The sequence below is a fragment of the Pelodiscus sinensis genome, chromosome 1, assembly GCF_052426305.1.
Source record: "Pelodiscus sinensis isolate ZL-2025 chromosome 1, ASM5242630v1, whole genome shotgun sequence".
Lineage (NCBI taxonomy): Eukaryota > Metazoa > Chordata > Testudines > Trionychidae > Pelodiscus > Pelodiscus sinensis.
Genome location: NC_143052.1, coordinates 316,113,263 through 316,132,518, shown reverse-complemented (window position 1 = coordinate 316,132,518; position 19,256 = coordinate 316,113,263). Strand labels below are relative to the sequence as shown.

General features: G+C 39.5%; 1 protein-coding gene across 7 annotated transcripts in view; it reads left to right on the top strand.

Moving 5' to 3' along the window:
• The window catches only part of ZC3H12C (zinc finger CCCH-type containing 12C), a 78,222-nt gene extending 59,596 nt beyond the window's left edge, over positions 1-18,626 (top strand). For all 7 annotated transcript variants that reach the window (XM_089775634.1, XM_089775637.1, XM_089775631.1 and 4 more), the window contains 3 exons: positions 4,574-4,808; positions 7,175-7,281; positions 10,300-18,626. In XM_089775634.1, the coding sequence (XP_089631760.1) occupies positions 4,574-4,808; positions 7,175-7,281; positions 10,300-11,693 (1,736 nt within the window). In that variant the 3' untranslated portion in view covers positions 11,694-18,626. The remainder of the gene's footprint in view (positions 1-4,573; positions 4,809-7,174; positions 7,282-10,299) is intronic.
• The last annotated feature ends 630 nt before the right edge of the window (positions 18,627-19,256 follow it).

Here is a 19,256-nt window from a genome sequence, read left to right as displayed (position 1 = left end):
ACCTAGGGCCCTGGGGCTTATGCAGCGATCCCTGGTTGTAGTCAGAGCCCGACCTCAAGCATCTCCTAGCATTCCTGTTGTTACCACCCTGGGATCTATGCCTGCTGTCAAACCTGGCCCCTTGACTAAAGCCCCTCTGTCCCTCCCCCCCATGGGGCCGGGGTGTAAAGACCCAAGGATTTCAGGGTCTCCCTTGAATCCTTTAAGCTATGGAGCCTACTGTCCATCTGCTCTGAGAATAGGCTAGTCCCCTCGAAGGGCAAGTCTTGCAGAGTAGTCTGCACTTCCGGGGGGATTCCAGAAACCTGGAGCCAGGAACTCTGGCACATGACTATGCCTGTAGCCATAGCCATAGCCCACGCTGCCGAGTCGGCCGCATCCAGGGCCATTTGGAGGGCCAACCTGGAGACCACTCTGCCTTCCTCAGTCAGAGCCGCAAACTCTTGCTGGATATCCAGGGGCAAGAGAGCCTTGAACTTATCAGCGGCCACCCAGGAGTTATAGGCGTACCTGCTGAGCATAACCTGCTGATTGGCTATTCTCAATTGCAGGCCTGCCGTCGCGTACGCCTTCCTGCCCAGTAGGTCGAACTGCTTGGGCTCTTTGCTCATGGGCATGGGCATGGGCCCCAGCTGTCCCTGTCTCTCCCTCTGACAGGCTGCCTGCACCACCGCCGATCCCAGTGGTGGGTGGCAGAACAGGTGTTCATGGCCCTCCTGGGGGACAAAGTACCTCCTCTCAACCCCTTTCTGCATCAGATGTATGGACCCTGGGGTTTGCCAGAGGGTTTTGGTAATTTTTGCCACCGTCTTATTCAACGGGAGGGCGATCTTGGTTGACCCATCTGCCGTAATAATGTCTACGACAAGGTCCTCTTCTTCCTTGACCTCCTCGGCATGTACCCCCAGATTCTGGGCCATTATTCTCAGGATATCCTGATGGGCCCTCATGTCCATGGTTGGCATAGCTTGGGATGGGTCCCCCAAGGCCTCATCTGGCGGGGAGGAGGACAAATCCCGAGCCTCCTGTTGACCCTGGAGGAGCACGTCCCTGGAGTCCTGCGGGTGCTGTGGCAAAGTCTGCGTGACAGACTGAGCCGGCACCGGCATCTGCTGTGGGGGAGCCCCTACTCCAGCCATACCTGGTGGGGAAGCTCTGCCCTCTTACCCCAGGTCCCTAAACAGCGAGGTGGTGGAGGGAGCTGTCCTGCGCCCTGAGCAAGAGGAAGAACTAACCGACCCCAACCTCATTTAGTCCTGTCCCTGGTTCTGGTGGTATGCCCATGGGGTCCAGAAAGGCCACTGTGGCGGCCAAGTCTGCACTTCCCTTGGGTGATGGGTCTGGTCCCTGTGATGGGAGGTCGAGCCGTGCTGTGATCTGGAACGGTGCCAGGGACTATCCCTCCGTGACCTGCCTGAGCATCTTGAGGAGGCCCTAGAGGAGAGAGACTCCACCTATGATTCGGAGGAGTAGTCGGAGGCCAACCGTGGTGGTGCCGTCGGCCATTCCTGCCCCTCCTGGTGAATATGATGCGTCATAGCCGCTGGCTTGCCACAGTGTGTCAGCAGGGGCATGACCTTAATCTCCTGTGGCTGCAAACACGGTACCTGAGCCATGAGTGGTACTGGTGCTAGTGGTGCGGGCGGCGGCAGTACCGCTGCTGGGGTAAGTGGTGCTGGTATGGGCGGTGCCGGTGCTGACTGAGGCAGAATTGGCGTGAAGGCATGTGGTGCTGAGTGGTGCGGTGCCTGATGGGGAGGCACCAACACACCCAGTGCCGCTGTTGACTGTGCCGCTTGTGTCTCCCATCTGGGATGGGCTTCCGCTTCCCCCGGTGCCGATCCCGGGGACGCTGTGAGCTCTATCAGCTCTTGAGCTGCCAGGAACATCTCTGGCGTCAGCGGTGGTCAGGCCTCCTCCACAGACAGGTCCAGGGAGTCAGCCTCCAGTGGCTCCTCTCCGGTGTGGGAGGGCTTGGGTGCCCCCTCTGTTGGCGCACCTCTTTCCTTGCACACAAGGGCGACCTGTCTCTGTGCACCCTCTTATTCGCCTGTGGGTCTGGAGAGTGGGACCGGTGCCGTGGTGCCGACTGGTGCTCCCGTGGCAAGGTGTGCTTCCTCTGGTGCCCAGACTCCCGCACTGACCCCAGTGTGGTCCGCACTGATGATGCCGCCAGTGCCTGGGTTTGGAGCACTGACTCCATCAATAACAGTTTGTGTCTCCAGTCATGCTCCTTCTTGGTCCGGGGCTTGAAAAACGTACAAATCTTACAGGAGTCTGTAAGATGTCTCTCACCCAAGCACTTTAAACAGTCCTTGTGAGGGTCCCCGTGGGGCATAAATTTGGAGCAGCATCAGCTCTGGGACCCCGGCATCCCTCCTTCCCTCACACGGGGGAGGAGAGAGTAACACTAACACCTAACTATGAATAACAAAGAACTACACTTAAGAGAACAACTATTTACACAAGAGATAGCTAACATCAAGGGCAGTCTCGCAGAGCAAGACCAGTGTTCCAGTCCATCGTCACGGGCGGTAAGAAGGAACTGAGGGGAGTTGGGGCCACCAGGGGCATATATGTGCGGCTACACTAGTGCCACTCTAGGGGACTCCCTGACTGGCCCAACGGGTACTGCTAAGGGTAAAAAGTTCCGGCAGACGTGTACGTGGTGCGCACACATCTACTGGAATGGACATAAGCAAGCACTCGAAGAAGAAGCAGTATTATAGCTGCTATGGTACGAGTGCCAAATATAGAGGTAAAATAACCTTTTTACTCCTATTCAAGATTCCTGTTTATGCATTAGCTCTTTTGGCCACAGCGTCACATTGGAAGCCACTGGAACATTCAAACCTTTTTCAGGATCACTGAAAAATTATTCCTATGATAATGTTCAATTAAGAAAGTGTAACCTACATTCTTTGTTCATAAAGGTATACATTTACATTTAGCCATATTAAAATCCATGTTGGCTTGTGCAAAGTTCACCTAGCAATCCAAATCCTGTGTATCAGTGACCTGTCCTCTTCATTATTTTCCACTCCCCAATTTTGGTGCCATCTGCAGATTATTAGTGGTGATATTGTTTTTGTCCAGATAAAATTACATTAAAATTTTGTCACTGATAAATTACATTGTGAGATCTTCATCCTGATAAATCTGGTAACATGTGGCCTTCCTGAGTTTAAAGGGATTTTAGATGGAATAGGTATAAAAATGGTGGTTACTAAAGAACAGAACACAGTCTTTGAAGCATAGCTTTTATTGCTTTATCAGTCATCAATTATAAATAGCTGCTATTTCATTCAAAACTTTAATAAGTCATTGGGGGCAACAGGAAAATTGAAAGGAAGGATTGGGTACTGAAAATACTGATCTTTGAATCTTAAGTATTTCTAATCATGCACCAAATACACATCTTATAAATCTGGTCAGTGTTAATATTTCTTCCTATACACCTTTGTTCGAGGCAGAAGAGATTATTTCTTGTAGTCCAAAAAGCAGTTTAACTATCTAAGGTCTTAAACAGCTTGTAAGCCTCTCAAGCGCTTCAATACAAGGATCAGAGAAAATGTCTTTGTGTATTTGATCCAAAGGGACACATGCAATAGCATATCTGCAAGGTGTTAAATATGCTTGTTTAATAGAATCAAGCAGTTTCTGTGGATTTGATTTGGCTTATTTTTTGTAGGTTGAAAAGAAATTAGACCTTTGACCGTTGGAGAAGGGAGTCAAAGTCTATATCATTAGCCATTTGTCTGAGAATATGGAGGGAAAGTTGAATTTATTCTGAAACCTGGTGCTGCAGCTGTGAAGCCAGCTTTTTTTGTGGGTCCTGTCAGAGGAAAGTTGAGTCTGCACATTTGAGAAATTGAGGCCATGTAATATCCACGATACTAGACTTCGCCACAGGCTGGAAAACTGGTTCCTATGTGTTGTAGTAGCATTGACTCCTTATGGGGGAGAGTTTTCTTTCTGCTGATTTTTTTTTTATTATTATTGTCAAATACTTTTGGAGAGGGAGAGAGCACAATTAATATGAACTACTGGAACAATTTCAGAAGTTTAACCTTAATGAATACCAAGTGAGGATGAAAAGTTAAATCTGTACTTCAGAATATGGTCATGGGAGAACCTTGCTTACAGTCAGAATACATTAGGACATGGCCAGGCAGCAGCAGAAAGGAGAGCTCCTTTGCATCCTGTGAACTCTCCGCTGGACATCACAGCAATTAATGTAAAAATCCCCATTTCCTAAATGTGGTTGTTGGAGTATCTGTTAACAGCTGCAGAAGTAGCAAAGTCAGTACAAAACATAGTCTTCTCTGATGATCTGATAAAAGTGCTATGGAATGAATTTGTTTTTTAAATGTGGTGTTGGATAATTGATTAATATTAATTTAAAACATGATGCAGCAGGTGTTTACTACTGGATTATAACTATTATAAGTGGGGCATATTTTAGCCCTAAAAACGTAGACCTTTTGCATCAACCCTTAGATCTGCAAAGAGTGAAAAAATTCCTGATTTCACTTCAGGCATTAAATCTTTGACTATTTCCTAATACTTCTAGATCAAGAAATCCTGCGCAAGTTAGAAAAAGAGAAAATTCTGGTGTTTACGCCATCTCGTCGTGTGCAGGGGCGAAGGGTGGTGTGCTATGATGACAGATTCATAGTAAAGCTGGCCTTTGAATCAGATGGTATCATTGTGTCTAATGATAACTACAGGGATCTAGCTAATGAAAAGCCAGAATGGAAGAAGTTCATAGATGAACGATTGCTGATGTATTCGTTTGTCAATGACAAGTAAGTAATCTTCATTTTGTACCACTTATTAGAAAACTAATGGCAAAAAGGGCACTTTGAGGCTTCCATTAATGTTAGAGTCCCATCAAAATTATTAACTACACATGAGAAGATAAAAGGATGTAGTTGTTCCAAGGCTCTGGTCTTAGTCTTCTAAGTTTCAAATTCTGCTTTTTGCCAGAGATCTTAACTAATAACAACCTCTGTAAAATTGTATTATTTACCTTTCCCACCTGTCCAGGAAAGAATCCAAATTTTAAAAAAGGATTGGACAGCTTAGTGGACCCATGTAATTCCCAGGATGCTCAGAAAACTTTGCATATTGAGTGTAAACCATAATGTAAAATGCCTAGGGGGGGCTTTTGTTTTGGCTGTTATGTGAACAACAAAGAATCTTTAATCATGTGTAAGACTGGCAAGCCTAACTTGAGTACTGGGCAAATTAGTTGAAACTATAGTAAAGAACAGAATTGTCAGATACACAGATGGAGGTAATTTGTTGGAAAAAAGTCATAATGGCTTTTCTAAAGGCAAATCATGCCTTACCAGTCTGCTAGAATTCATTGATAGGATCAACAAGCATATGCACAATGGGTATCCAGTGAATATAGTGTACTTAGATTTTTAGAAAGCCTTTGACAAAGTCCCCCACCAAAGGCTCTTAAGAAATGTAAGCTGTCTTGGAAAAAGAGGTAGGTCTTCTCATGGATTGGTAACTGGTTAAAAGATAGGAAACGAAGGATGGGAATAAACGGTCAGTTTTCAGAATGGAGAGAGGTAACTAGTGGTGTCTTGCAGGGATCTGTCCTAGGACTAGTATTATTCAGTATATTCATAAATAATCTGGAAAAAGAGAATCATTAAGAAAGGGATAGAGCATAAAGCAGAGAATATCTTATTGCCCCTATAAAAATCCATGGTATGCCCACATCTTCAATACTGAATGCAAATGTGGTTGCGCCATCTCAAAAAAGGTAAGTTGGAATTGGAAAAAGTTCAGAAAATGGCAACAAAAATTCTTAGGATGTGGAGCAGATTACATGTGAGGAAAGAATAAGAAGACTGGGATTTTTCAGTTTAGAAAAGAGTGTAAAGGAGGGGGGGGAATAGGATAGAAGTCTATAAAATCATTAATAGCATGGAAAAAGTAAATAGAGAAGTGTTGTTTACTTCTCCTAATAGCACAAGAACTAGGGGTCACCAAATGGAATTATTGGGCAGCAAGTTTAAAACAAAGGAACTAGTTCTTTACAAAATACACAGTTAACCAGTGCAACACCTTGCCAGAGGATGTTGTGAAGGCCAAGACTACAAGAGAGTTCAAAAAAGAGATACATAAATTTGTGGAGGGATAGGACCATCAGTGACTGCCAGGATGGGTAGGAATGGTATCCTTAAGTCTTTGTTAGAAGCTTGGAATGGGCAACAGGAGATGGATCACTTGCTAATTACCAGTTCTGTTCATTTCCTCTGAGGAACCTGGCCTTGGCCACTGTCAGAAGACAGAATACTGGGCTACACGGATTGCTATTCTGACTCACTATAGCTGTTCTTATTTTTAAGACAACATTTTAACCCTTTAATTTCAATACATGAAGATTAATTGTGAAAGTAGACTATGAAATTAAAAAGGATTAACTGTTCCTGATTAACTCCATGAGTGGAGATACCTTTTTTTCAGAATAAAGGTGCCACTTAGTCCTGGTAATTGAACTATTCTGGAATAACTCCACTTAGTCACCTAAATAAATGAGAGATAAATTTAGGACATGAATAGATGTCCTATTGGGATAGGACTTGACCTCCTGAGATTTTTTTTTCCAATCCTATGATTCTAAGAAATGCTTATCACATGTAACTCCTGTTACACCCAGTGAAAGTGGAGGCTCCTCAACATCTCCTCATCATCTCTAACAATCACATAAATTCTATCTTTGTGCTCATATAGTAATGTAGGCATTCAGTTTTAAACATTTGGACCTGTATTTCTGTCTGTAGTGCTGTGATACGTTGCATAGTTCTGCAGACTGTAAAACAGATTGAATGACAACCAGGGAGTATGTTTTGGGATTTTTTTTCTGACAGACAAAAGCGGTAAAGCAAAAGCAGTCTTTCAAAACTATCTTTTGGAGCAAAATCATTTGTTGAATAGTCCTGGTTTGACAACTTCCTCTTAGTTGCAAAATGTTGGTTTTCTTTGTTAAACCTGTTCCTGGAAAATGTAGTCTTACTGTTTTAGAATAAATTTGACATAACATGTGACAGAGAAGTTGTAATGCGTAGTCCACATCTATAATTAGATGCAACAAGAACATGAAAATGATATGTGATGTTGAGTTCTTTTATGTTGTTATTTTTTGTTACAGGTTCATGCCTCCTGATGACCCTCTTGGCCGTCATGGCCCAAGCCTTGACAATTTTCTGAGGAAGAAGCCTGTTGTACCAGAACATAAGAAACAACCATGTCCATATGGTAATTTGATTTAAATGCACATTTACAAGTTTAATACCTACAAAAGAGGTTTAAACAAAAACCTTAACTGGATTACCCACTACATTCCACATCCTAATGACATAAAAAGCCAAAAACCAGGCACTTAAGAGTACTCAGAATCCTCTCTATCAGCTTCATGTAGCAAGGACATTCTAATTGACTATTTTTTCCCCATTTTTTCCCTCCTTTCCTTTCCTTCCCCATCCCCTCTCTTTTTCTGCTATTTATTTGGAACCTGGACCCCTTAAACTCTATTCATCTGAAGAAGTGGGCTATGTCATAAACGATCTATAGAAAGGAGTGAGCAGTGAGGTGGCAAAGTTTGCGGATGATACTAAACTGTTCAAGATAGTCAAGACCAAAGTAGACTGTGAAGAACTTCAAAAAGATCTCACCAAACTGAATGACTGGGCAACAAAATGGCAAATGAAATTTAATGCGGATAAGTGTAAAGTAATGCACATTGGAAAAAATAACCCCAACTATACATACAATATGATGGGGGCTAATTTAGCTACAACTAATCAGGAAAGAGATCTTGGAATTATCGTGGATAGTTCTCTGAAGACGTCCACGCAGTGTGCAGCAGCAGTCAAAAAAGCCAATAGGATGCTAGGAAATATTAAAAAAGGGATAGAAAATAAGACAAAGAATATCTAACTGCCCCTATATAAAAATATAGTGCACCCACATCTTGAATATTGTGTACAGATGTGGTCTCCTCACCTCAAAAAAGATATTTTGGCATCAGAAAAGTTTCAGAAAAGAGCAACTAAAATGATTAGGTGTTTGGAACAGGTCCCATATGAAGAGAGGCTAAAGAGACTGGGACTTTTCAGTTTAGAAAAGAGGAGACTGAGGAGGGATATGATAGAGGTATATAAAATCATGAGTGGTATGGAGAGGGTGAATAAAGAAAAGTTATTTACTTGTTCCCATAATATAAGAACTAGAGGACACCAAATGAAATTAATGGGTAACAGGTTTAAAACTAATAAAAGAAAGTTCTTCTTCATACAGCGCACAGTCAACCTGTGGAACTCCTTGCCAGAGGAGGCTGTGAAGGCTAGGACTATAACAGAGTTTAAAAAAGAGCTAGATAAATTCATGGAGGTTAGATCCATAAAAGGCTATTAGCCAGTGGACAAGGAATGGTGCCCCTGGCCTCTGTTTGTCAAAGGCTGGAGAAGGATGGCAGGAGACAAATTGCTTGATTATTGTCTTCGGTCCACCTCTTCTGGGGCACCTGGTACTGGCCACTTTCGGAAGACAGGATACTGGTCTGACCCAGTATGGCCATTCTTACGTTCTTATGCCCACGAAAGCTCATAATACCATATACATTTTTTGTTAGTCTCTAAGGTGATGCAGGACCATTCCTTATTTTTAAAGTTTTTACAAGCAGACATGTTCACATTGACTAAGTCAGTATATTTTGTGCTCCTTAGCAAAGCAAGCAAGACTTGATCATCTATTATGCAGAAGAGTCTGATTTAGGATACCTTAGGGCATGTCTAGACTACATCCCTCTTTCGAAAGAGGGATGTAAATTAGACAGATTGAAATTGCAAATGAAGCCGGGATTTGAATTTTCCGTGCTTTATTTGCATAATGGGGGCCGCGCATTCTTTCGAAAAAGGGCTTTTCGAAAGTGAAACCGCCATCTAGACATGGTTCTTTAAAAAAAAAAAAAAAAAAAAAAAAAAAAAAAAAAAAAACCTTTTTCGAAAGATCCTGTACTCCTCAATGTCTCTTAGCCTTTTCTGGGAGCAAACTTAGGATGTGTCTACACAGCAGTTATTTTGAAATAACAATGCGAGCATCTACACAGCAATTCCATTATTTTGAAATAAATTCAGAATAACAGACACCTTATTCCAACTTCTGTAAACTTCATTCCAGAGGAATGAAGCCTATTCTGAAATTCCAGAATAGCAGTAGTGTGGACGCACCACTGCAGCTATTTTGAAATAGCTCCTCCACAGGGCCATTCAGAAGAATTAGTCCCCAGGACGTCTTTGGGCTCTAAATTGAGGTAACACGTCCACATGTTAGGGAAACCTGTGTAGGACAAGTTTTGAGGGTTCCCTGTAGGGTAGATGCGCTATTTCAAAATAAGTTATTTCGGAGTATTTCTTCTGGAATAGCTTATTTCAAAATAAGCATGCAGTATAGACGTATCCTTAGTGTCCTCCCCTGTCTCCACTGGCTACCCATGCAACTTATAGGGGAAACTAAGGTACATATAGGGGAGGGAAATTACAAAAAAAATTCCACTTTTGTGTCACCCACTAACTAAAGCATCTGCCTACATGCTAACAAATACCTCCTTCAGCTCAAATGTTAGCAGCTTTTGCTGCTAATGCCAGCTGTGTCCAGTTTGATCATATTGAAAGCCATAAGGTCTATATGCATGAAGACTGATTTGTTGCATGTGCATAATGTTCAGTTCTTCTCATTAGCGATACTTCATGGAAGTGTGTTCCTTGAAATGAGATGAAGTAAAAATATAAAGGTTGTGGATATTAATTAAAAGTAGACAGAAAATTACATTTTAGAACAGTGGGAAGGTGGTGAAGAAAGCACAAGAATTTAGTGCACTGCAGTTCAAAACCCAAATTCTCAAATGTAAACAAGGTTGGACTTTACACACTCCTTGGTTTACGGGAGTAGAAAGTGGGAACGTAGAAGAGATGTTTCAAGACAGAATTGAGGTACACTGGCAGCCTGATGAATATTTTCTGCTTGCTCTGTCTCAGCCTTGTGCTATCTAAATTTTTACCTGTTTGAATATTAGCTACAGCAAATCACAGTTTCCACATAGCAAGGAAGTAGGTTTCAAAACCTTACCTCACCTCTGTAACACAACACATGTGCACGCAGTTTTAAAACCTTTTAATTTCACTCTCAATTTTTTTTAAAAATTGAAAGTTTCCAATTCAAGAAGCTAAATAATTTTATTTTCTTCTTTACCTCAACTTGTATGAATTTTAATAGGAAAGAAATGTACCTATGGACACAAATGCAAATACTACCACCCAGAAAGAGGGAATCAGCCTCAGCGGTCTGTAGCTGATGAACTTCGAGCCATGTCTAGAAGCACAGCTGCCAAAGCTGCAAATGAAGGAGGACTGGTAAAAAGCAACAGTGTTCCTTGTAGCACTAAGATTGATGGCACTTCTGATCTCAAACGTGCTGCTCCAAAGAGGCAATCAGACCCTAGCATAAGGACTCAAGTCTATCAAGACTTGGAGGAAAAGCTTCCCACCAAAAACAAATTGGAAACCAGGTCTGTTCCTTCTTTAGTTAGTATACCGAATTCTTCAGCTATAAAACCCCAAAGTACTGTTCCTTTAAGCAATGGCCTTCCATCTGGGGTTCATTTCCCCCCTCAGGATCAAAGATCACAGGGACAATATCCTCCAATGATGATGGCAACCAAAAATCATGGAACGCCAATGCCTTATGACCAATACCCAAAATGTGAGTCTCCTGTGGACGTAGGCTACTACTCTATGCTGAATACTTATTCAAATTTAAGTATCTCTGGTCCACGTAGTCCTGAAAGGCGTTTCTCCTTAGACACAGATTATAGAATTAGCTCTGTAGCTTCTGATTGTAGCAGTGAAGGCAGTATGAGCTGTGGTAGTAGCGATTCTTATGTGGGTTACAATGATCGGTCTTACATGAGTTCACCTGACCCACAATTAGAAGAGAACTTAAAGTGCCAACATGTGCATCCACATAGCCGTCTTAATTCACAGCCGTTCCTGCAGAGTTACCATGATCCTTTAACAAGAGTGCAAAGTTATAGCCATGAAGAACCAAAGCATCACAAACCTCCTATTCCGTACATGTCTGTACATCTACAGCATCCTACCGTTGGTGCTCGTTCTAGTTGCCCTAATGACTACTCTCCTTCTCAGAGTTTGCAACATTCAAAGACCATGCATCTGGGTAGAGCCCTTGTATCCACAAGAATAGATAGCATTTCAGATTCACGTTTATATGATAATTCTCCATTAAGACAAAGAAAGCCTTATTCCAGCCAAGATGGGCTTGGAAGTTGGGATAGGCAGAGTTATGGGATTGATGCATATGGCTATCGTCAGACTTATTCCTTGCCTAGTAATCCCACACAGCCATGTTATGAGCAGTTTGCCTTCCAAAGTTTACCTGAACAGCAAGATCAGACTTGGTGCATACCTTTCTGTGGAATCCCTCAAGACCCTCCGAGGTATCAGGACACCCGGGAGAAGGTTTATATAAACTTATGCAACATCTTCCCTCCTGATCTTGTGAGAATTGTTATGAAAAGGAATCCTCACATGACAGATGCTCAGCAACTTGCTGCAGCTATTTTAGTGGAAAAATCCCAGCTAGGTTATTGAAAGATGATGCATCTTTGTGGTGTCTAGTAGTTTTCAGTTCAGCTCAAATGCTGAGGGAGGTTTGCTACAATAGCATATGTGATCTCCTTCTCAGCAAGGAGGTTATATAGTAATCCATTTATGTGAAATACAGTATCATGGAATCTGTATGCCCCATGCATTGGAAGTAACAGGTTTGTTTTACATTCTAACTTGACATTTTTAAATGGTTTTAAGCTATGTTAATGACTGGAAAACTTTCCAGTCTAAGTTTAATATGTGTGTGTGTGTGTGTGTGTGTGTGTGTGTGTGTGTATCTCTGGTCTCTAATAATAATCTTTGGTGCATCAGGGGTTTATATGCAGCACTTTCTATCTTTTTGTTACATGTTTTATAACTTACTGGATGTTTGTCCTTCAGCTGCAAGGCATTAAAAGAATCTGCAGAAAGCTGAAAGAGTTTAATAGACCTGGTAAAAACAATTTTCAAGCTAAGCTTAATTTGAACTTTTAATAACAATTAATTTATTATTTATTTATTTTGTGGGCTTCTTTGTGCTATAATGATTTATTTATAGAAAACAAAGATTTACTATGGCACTGACTTTATTTTTTAAATAAAATGTTAAGTTACCAGTTAATGTTGAAATGGGTAACAATATATTAGTGATTTACAGTATGGCACTTTCATTGCTCTTTGAAGAATAGTTTTTAATGATTCAGCTGATTTTAGTAAAAGCAGATGCAATCAAAGGCAAAAGAACTCATTTCCATTACTTTTTGGATAAGGCAAAGCCTTGCGCTCTGATTAGAATAATTGCTGAGCATATGCAACTTCCTTTGAATCAGGTAAAAGCTGCAGCTGTTCAGAACTGCCTAAAATCAGGCTGTGAATATTTCAGTTCAGATACATTTGTTATCCAGTGCTTGTGTGCTTCTGGTCAGTAGAAATGGAACAGAATAGGATTCCAGTAAATTGTTTGATATGTTTCTCTTTATTTGTATTTGTGCACAGGTGTAATGGATAAAATATGCTTTTTCATAAAATATTTACCTGTTTTTAATTAATGTAAGTATTCTCAATGCAAGTTTTGTATTTAAGACACTGTTCATTTTTCTTGCTATTTATCAAGGCTGGCCTTAGAAAGTTTTGTGTGTCGTGGATATGCAACATTTATTAACTGCACTATGGTAATGGTATTGTAGCTGAAAATGATAAACATTTTTGTAAGATACTGTATATGTTCTAGAAGTTAGTTTTTGGCCTCTTCTATTATGGAGGCCCAATTCTTGCCACATATAGTATTGCTGTAGAAACAGATACAATAGTCTGTTTTAGTATTAGTAAGGGATATTTCTGGTTTTAAGTCATGGGTTTTATTATTGCTTCAACTTTTTAATACAAGGTTTGCAAGTCATTGACAGAGGAGTGTATTTACATGATGTAGCCAATTGCCTACAGTTTTAGGTTTCCATGTAAAGTAACATTGTTCAGTGTTGTTAAACCACTAGCTTACAATATAAGTGATAATTTTGATATACTTGCTGCAATTTAAAGCAAGGCCCTGAAGAACCAGAAAGTACCTATACTGTTGATACAAATTGTATCTTTTTAACTGAGAAATATTTTGATTTTTAGATCTAGTTAAAACACAAATGTGTAACTATAATTAGAATTTTGGGCAACATTTTATCCCTTATTTAAAACAATAGATTTCAATCCAGAATAGGGGTAGACAAATAAAAATACAATAATTGTAAGTGTCTGTTTCAATTTTATATTTTTATAAATTGTATTATAAAAAAGGTATTGGCACTTTCTTCTTTCTAAAACATACCTAATGTGAACTTACTAAAATAAGGTAAAATGCTGCCTGAAAATGATGTCCAAGCAATGTAGGAAAACATTTTCACTACTTGTGTGACACTGTGTGTTGCAAGAAGTAGGATTAGGGTATACAGTAAATGCTTCTAAAAAGCATTGAATTTATAGATGTATCCAATAATCTGAACCATGTTCAGCAAACTTAATTCAGGAAGTGTTCCTCTCTCTAGATTTACTGTTTTTTGAGGTGGGATCTGCATTCATCAGTCCCTTGTAATAAAACAGTGCTGTATATAAGCGATCTTGAGTTGGTTAGGGAGAGAACCTATTCACCTGTGACGATATTTTCCCCATGATCTGTTAGTCACTATCTGTAGAACATGTTTTAATGTAGAGACTAGTAAAGTACTGACATAGACGTTCTAAACAGTGAGTTTTATCTTAGTTGTGAACTAAGATTTTTAAATCAAATGACACTTTTAAGTAGTACACCATAGAGTAGGTTCGTCTGTTTTAATAATGAAATGATTGTACTAGAGTGTTTTGTCTTTAATGTTTTTCTACATTTATATTTGTATGTATGAATTAACTTTTACCAAAAGATAATTCCTTTGAACGTGAGAAGAGATGTGTATGTAATAGATGCATTTCACTTTTTAATTTTTTTAGTCAGAATGTCTCCTAATACATGTATCATTAGTCTTGGCAACATAATTAAAATGGTGAGAGAAGTAACATGGCACTGTATGCTGCAGTGCACAGATAAGAGCTATCAGCATTAGATGATTCCTTGTATATTAATACAGTATTGAATCATTTAAAGCAAGTTGATTGCAAGAAGCATTCTTATACCATGTCAAATTGTACTTTGTCCTAAAGCACTAAAATTACTTTACAAAATGTAAGCACAGAAGTTATTTGGCAGCTTTTAATATTGTGCAATGATATGCTAGTTAAATTCAAACTTTGCTATATTGTGCAAAGGAAATTTATTGGTGACAAAATATTGCCTGTTTAGTATTTTTCTCCTTATGAGTAATAAAGCACATGAGCAATGCCTTCTGTGATCTCATCATCCTGGAAGAGTTTGCTCTAAATAGTTAATAACAAGTGATGCCATACAAGTATGTATAGGACTGTGGTAATACTGGCAAAACTTTACATTTGATTTATGTTATATGCAAAGATGCAAACAATATAACTGTAAAGATGCAATTTATATATGAAGTCCAACTGGGCTATTTACTGCTTGCCTTTGCTCAGTTTGGGTAATATGGCTTTCATTTCCGGATAAAGTATTCAAGCAAAGCCATCGCTGAAAAGAGGGCAACATTTTACTTTGTTTTCAGTATTTTAGGATAATTTACTTTGATACATTTATTTGATACATAAATTAAGTAGTTTTAAAATGCAACACTCTCTGCTTATATAGATTCAATATTGTATATGGTACGCATATTTCCATATTAAATCCACTCACAATTCTTCTTTATGTAGCTAGATTGTGAATATTAGCTTTTTAAACACATCTCAAATATTCCATTTTAATGAGTTAAATGTTCATGAGCAATTTTTCCCTTATTGTTTTAACTTCAGTGAAAAAACACCAAGACTAATTTTGGCCCATATTTTATATCAAAGCTATTGTTAACCACTGTTCCCTCTGTTTAACATTTTAAACAATTCTTCCTTTTATTTTTAAATCTATCACCACTAGCTACTACTTTTCTGAGGTAAGATTTTCTCTTTGTAGGTAATTTCTTTTTTTCCCATATGTCTGAATTAAAAAACCAAACCAAACCCTAGCAGTTCCAATGGCAGACCTGAAAGTATCACATTGAACCAAATAAGATATTGTTCAGATTTAGGGTGACTCCAGGTGGTGCTCACACTTGAAGATTGGGAGTGTAGATTGTTGATGTGTTCTTTGCCCTTCTTTGAATATGTAAATGAGTATTCAAAGAGGAGAGGGGAGTTTGGCTATAGCAATCGGAGGAGACTATCATCTAAAAATAAAGATATGGATGAAAACCAGAGTATCTTGTTTAGTCAGACCTAAAACCCTGGGTCATTTGCCTTAGGAAAAAAGACTTATGAAGAAACATTGTTGGCTGGCATGATAGATGTGAAGATTTTAAAGTCTGGGCACCACTAATGCCAGAATAAGCATTACCAAAACTTTTCTCAGGTGAAGATTTGAGCAAGATGGTTTTTGTGTGGTAAGACTGAATTACTGACTGACACATGGCTATCATAATATCAGAACGTTTAAAAATGTCCAGTTGACTTAATATTGCTATCAGACAGGTATAATACTGTGCAATTAAGAGAACAATTAAAAAATAAATAGTTTAGAACTTATTTATTTTTATTTACAACATATGTAAGTTATTCTTATTTATTCCTTGATTATAAAGATGAGGTGGAATACCTTTAGATGTAACTTTTAATTACTGTAGAAAAAAATCAAAACGAAGCATATGACTAATAAAAGCAAATATATTCTTAATTTCCATGTTTTGTTTGAAAATTTAGGGTTTTTTAAATGTCTGAGCTCACATTTTATGTATTTGTAAATTAGGAAAAAAATGGAAGTTATAGTTTAAGAATTTTGTTTGAACTATATAAAACACATGTAGACATTGTTCATCTTGAATATGGAAATAATTCTGTAGTAATCCAATTTAAATAACTGTTCTAACTAAAACTTTTCTAGATACCTACACTTCTATCTAGACTTTATGTTCATATCTGTGGGAAAAGTTTCTCTTATGCTCAATTTAAGACTTCCAACAGCAGCTGGTGTTCTGATGAGCTAATCATATGCATCTCTGGGCAGTATGTACACATGGGAGACATACTCATGTATGTGCTTTTTTGCAGTGCATTTCAAACTTTTTTTGGATATATAACACACAGCAGTATATAAAGGTCTCTACCAAATTGTAGTGTATTAATAGCTGTAGAATACTATGCATAATTTTCCTGACTCCAAATTTCAATTCTTATAGTGTTCATAATTTTCAATTTTGTGTTGTATCTGTGTGTTAATGATCTAAGTTAAAATTGTTATGCCCTTTCTAAAGCATGAGAAGCTCGGCCTGTTTTCTCAAGATTTTTTTCATTCCTTATTTAGTCTTTATAATTTGAGACATCAGTCTTACAAGAATGTATGCTTATGTCTAACCTTAATCACCTGAATAAATAATCTCATTAACATTGATGAGACTATTCCCAGTCTTACAGCTAGGCCTGGGTATAGGGTTTGCGAGACTGGGCCCTGACTTTGGGTATATTTTAGATTGGAACCTGGTGAACATTTTAATGTGTAGGATCAAATTCTCTGCTTTTATAAATGGGTGAAACAGAAGTAATGCAAGTGAAGAATTTGGCCAACACTGCACATGTTGTAATTATTAAAAGGCAGACAGATTTCCTTCTAACGATTTGTCCAGATTCTTATTCATATCACATCATTTACCTTCAACCACATTTCTCATTTTGTAAGAAAAACTTGTCCAGGTTTTATAAGGCAGGTATTTTTCTCAGCTGAAGTATAAAAGTTTCACCAACAAAATACAAAAATGCAGAACTAGTGGCACAAGCCTGTGTCTTGTTTTGTTCTCTCACCCCCCCTCCCCCACCCCCATAATTTTTATTGATTAGGTAGGATTGTGTGTGTTTGTCTTGATATCCCCCTTGTACAAAACAGATTGAACTATTCCTTTCTCTCTTCACTGACTGTTGTGTACTACTTCTGTGATGTGCCTGTTCACATCTGTTAGTCATATTTTAGATCTTAAGAAAAATCATTGCAAAACATGTACATGAATTCTTATATTAGAGAAAAATAAAGAAACCTTTTTCTCACAGCTGGATTGTTTTTGTTTCATGTAAGATGATCTTTCAATAGCAACATTGAAGCTAGTAATGAAATTGTGTCATTCATAACCACACAATAAAAACTGTTTGCTTGAGCTTAGCAGAGCTAATATTCAGTATAGCTAAAGAAAGCATTTTAAAAGCCTAATAGATTCATGGACTGTCTGTTCATTCTTAGAGGTAATTTGTATTTCATTGAGCTAACTATTGTCCTCATGACATTATTTTTAATTTCTCTTAAATAGAAGATCCAAGTAGTTGATAAAGGATTATCAGTAACATAACAGAATTTTTATTAGAGTCTCTGTATATAAACAATTCTTGGCTTCTTTCAAATACTGCCATAAGTCTATGTTTAATTGCAGAATCCTGGTAGTTTGTACCAGAAAGGATTCTGTGGTAACAAATACTTTTTAAGTCAGGGAAAGAACAGTAAAAAACATGGATTGAGTTGATTCAGTGGCCACTGACCATTACGTGGGTAAACACACAAAAGCAGGTGATAAGAGTGACAATGTAAAATGGGTTTTCACGGCTGATAGCCAAGACCAATGTTTTGCACAGGAGTAAGCTTCTGCTATATTACATGCATCCTTGTCATTTCATTGGCTGTTCAGTGACATTGCATCATTACAGACCTTCTGAAAAAGAGAGGAAGTGGACTGAAAATACAAGTTTTCCACTAACAAGAATGTCTGAAAAGACTGCAGGAATGCAGCTCCGCTAGTGCTGCTAACAACATTTATTTCTCATGAGTTGTCCAATGTCTCTCCCTTTGGTAAGTAGGGGTTGAACAATTAGTAAGATGCTTGCTTGTTTAAAATGCTATTAATTATTGAGCAGAAAGCACTTCTCAAACTTATGCTTGAATGTGGTGCTTTTGGCACAGTACAGGCAGTCCCCGGGTTACGTACAAGATAGGGACTGTAGGTTTGTTCTTAAGTTGAATTTGTATGTAAGTCGGAACTGGTACATATTGTAGGGGAAACTCTAGCCAAACATTTTTTTTAGTTTTGGATAGCATAGGGAAAGGTTAACTCCCCTCTAATGTTTGTTTTGCTGTCTGTTCCCCTGTTCAGAAGATTTCACATCTATTTCTGTCCCTGTGACAAACTCAGGACTAAAGGAGTAACTCATCAAATACCAAACAGCTCTGCACCATGCTTTGAGCTAATAGCTTTATTTCCACACACCACCAAGGGTTCTAGGAGGAGGGTCCTTTTTTTTGCTAACACAATGAGGCCAGCACTTTGTTTGTTTTGGTGGAGTCTTTGTTTGCCCAGGGAGCCCAGCATGTATAGGGGGAGGAGGGGCGGAGAGGCTGCTTTTGTCTGCTGTTCGGCAGCCTGTTGCTCAGGGGAGGGGGCAGCCTGTTGCTGGCAGGGGGGTGGGGGGGGCAGCGGGAGTGGGGAGGCACTTTTCCTCTGCCCGGCAGCTCTGCGGGACCCCAGTCGGAGCCGGCCCGAGGAGGAGAAGGATCCTAGGACCCAGGTGAGCGAGCCCCGGGAATGCTGCTGTGTATGTGCGGGAGTTGCCTCACCCCGTTCGTATCTAGGGATCCGACGTAAGTCGGATCCACGCAAGTCGGGGACTGCCTGTACTATAAAATAACCTGCTTTCATTTTCTTTTTCTGATGGCCTGATTCTACCATCCAATTGCTCCAGAATATTTTTTTGTCTAATCTCAAATTTTTCTTTGTCAACCCATTGCTACTTACTTTGCTATCTTCAGACATGATTCTGTTTCTTTCATTAATGGGTCGTGCATAATTATGACTCCTTGCATTTTTTCTAGACAATTTTTCTCTCATCACATGTGCTGACCTCCAGTTCTGTCATTGTTGTATTTGTCTTTTATTAATACTGGGGTGACCAGTT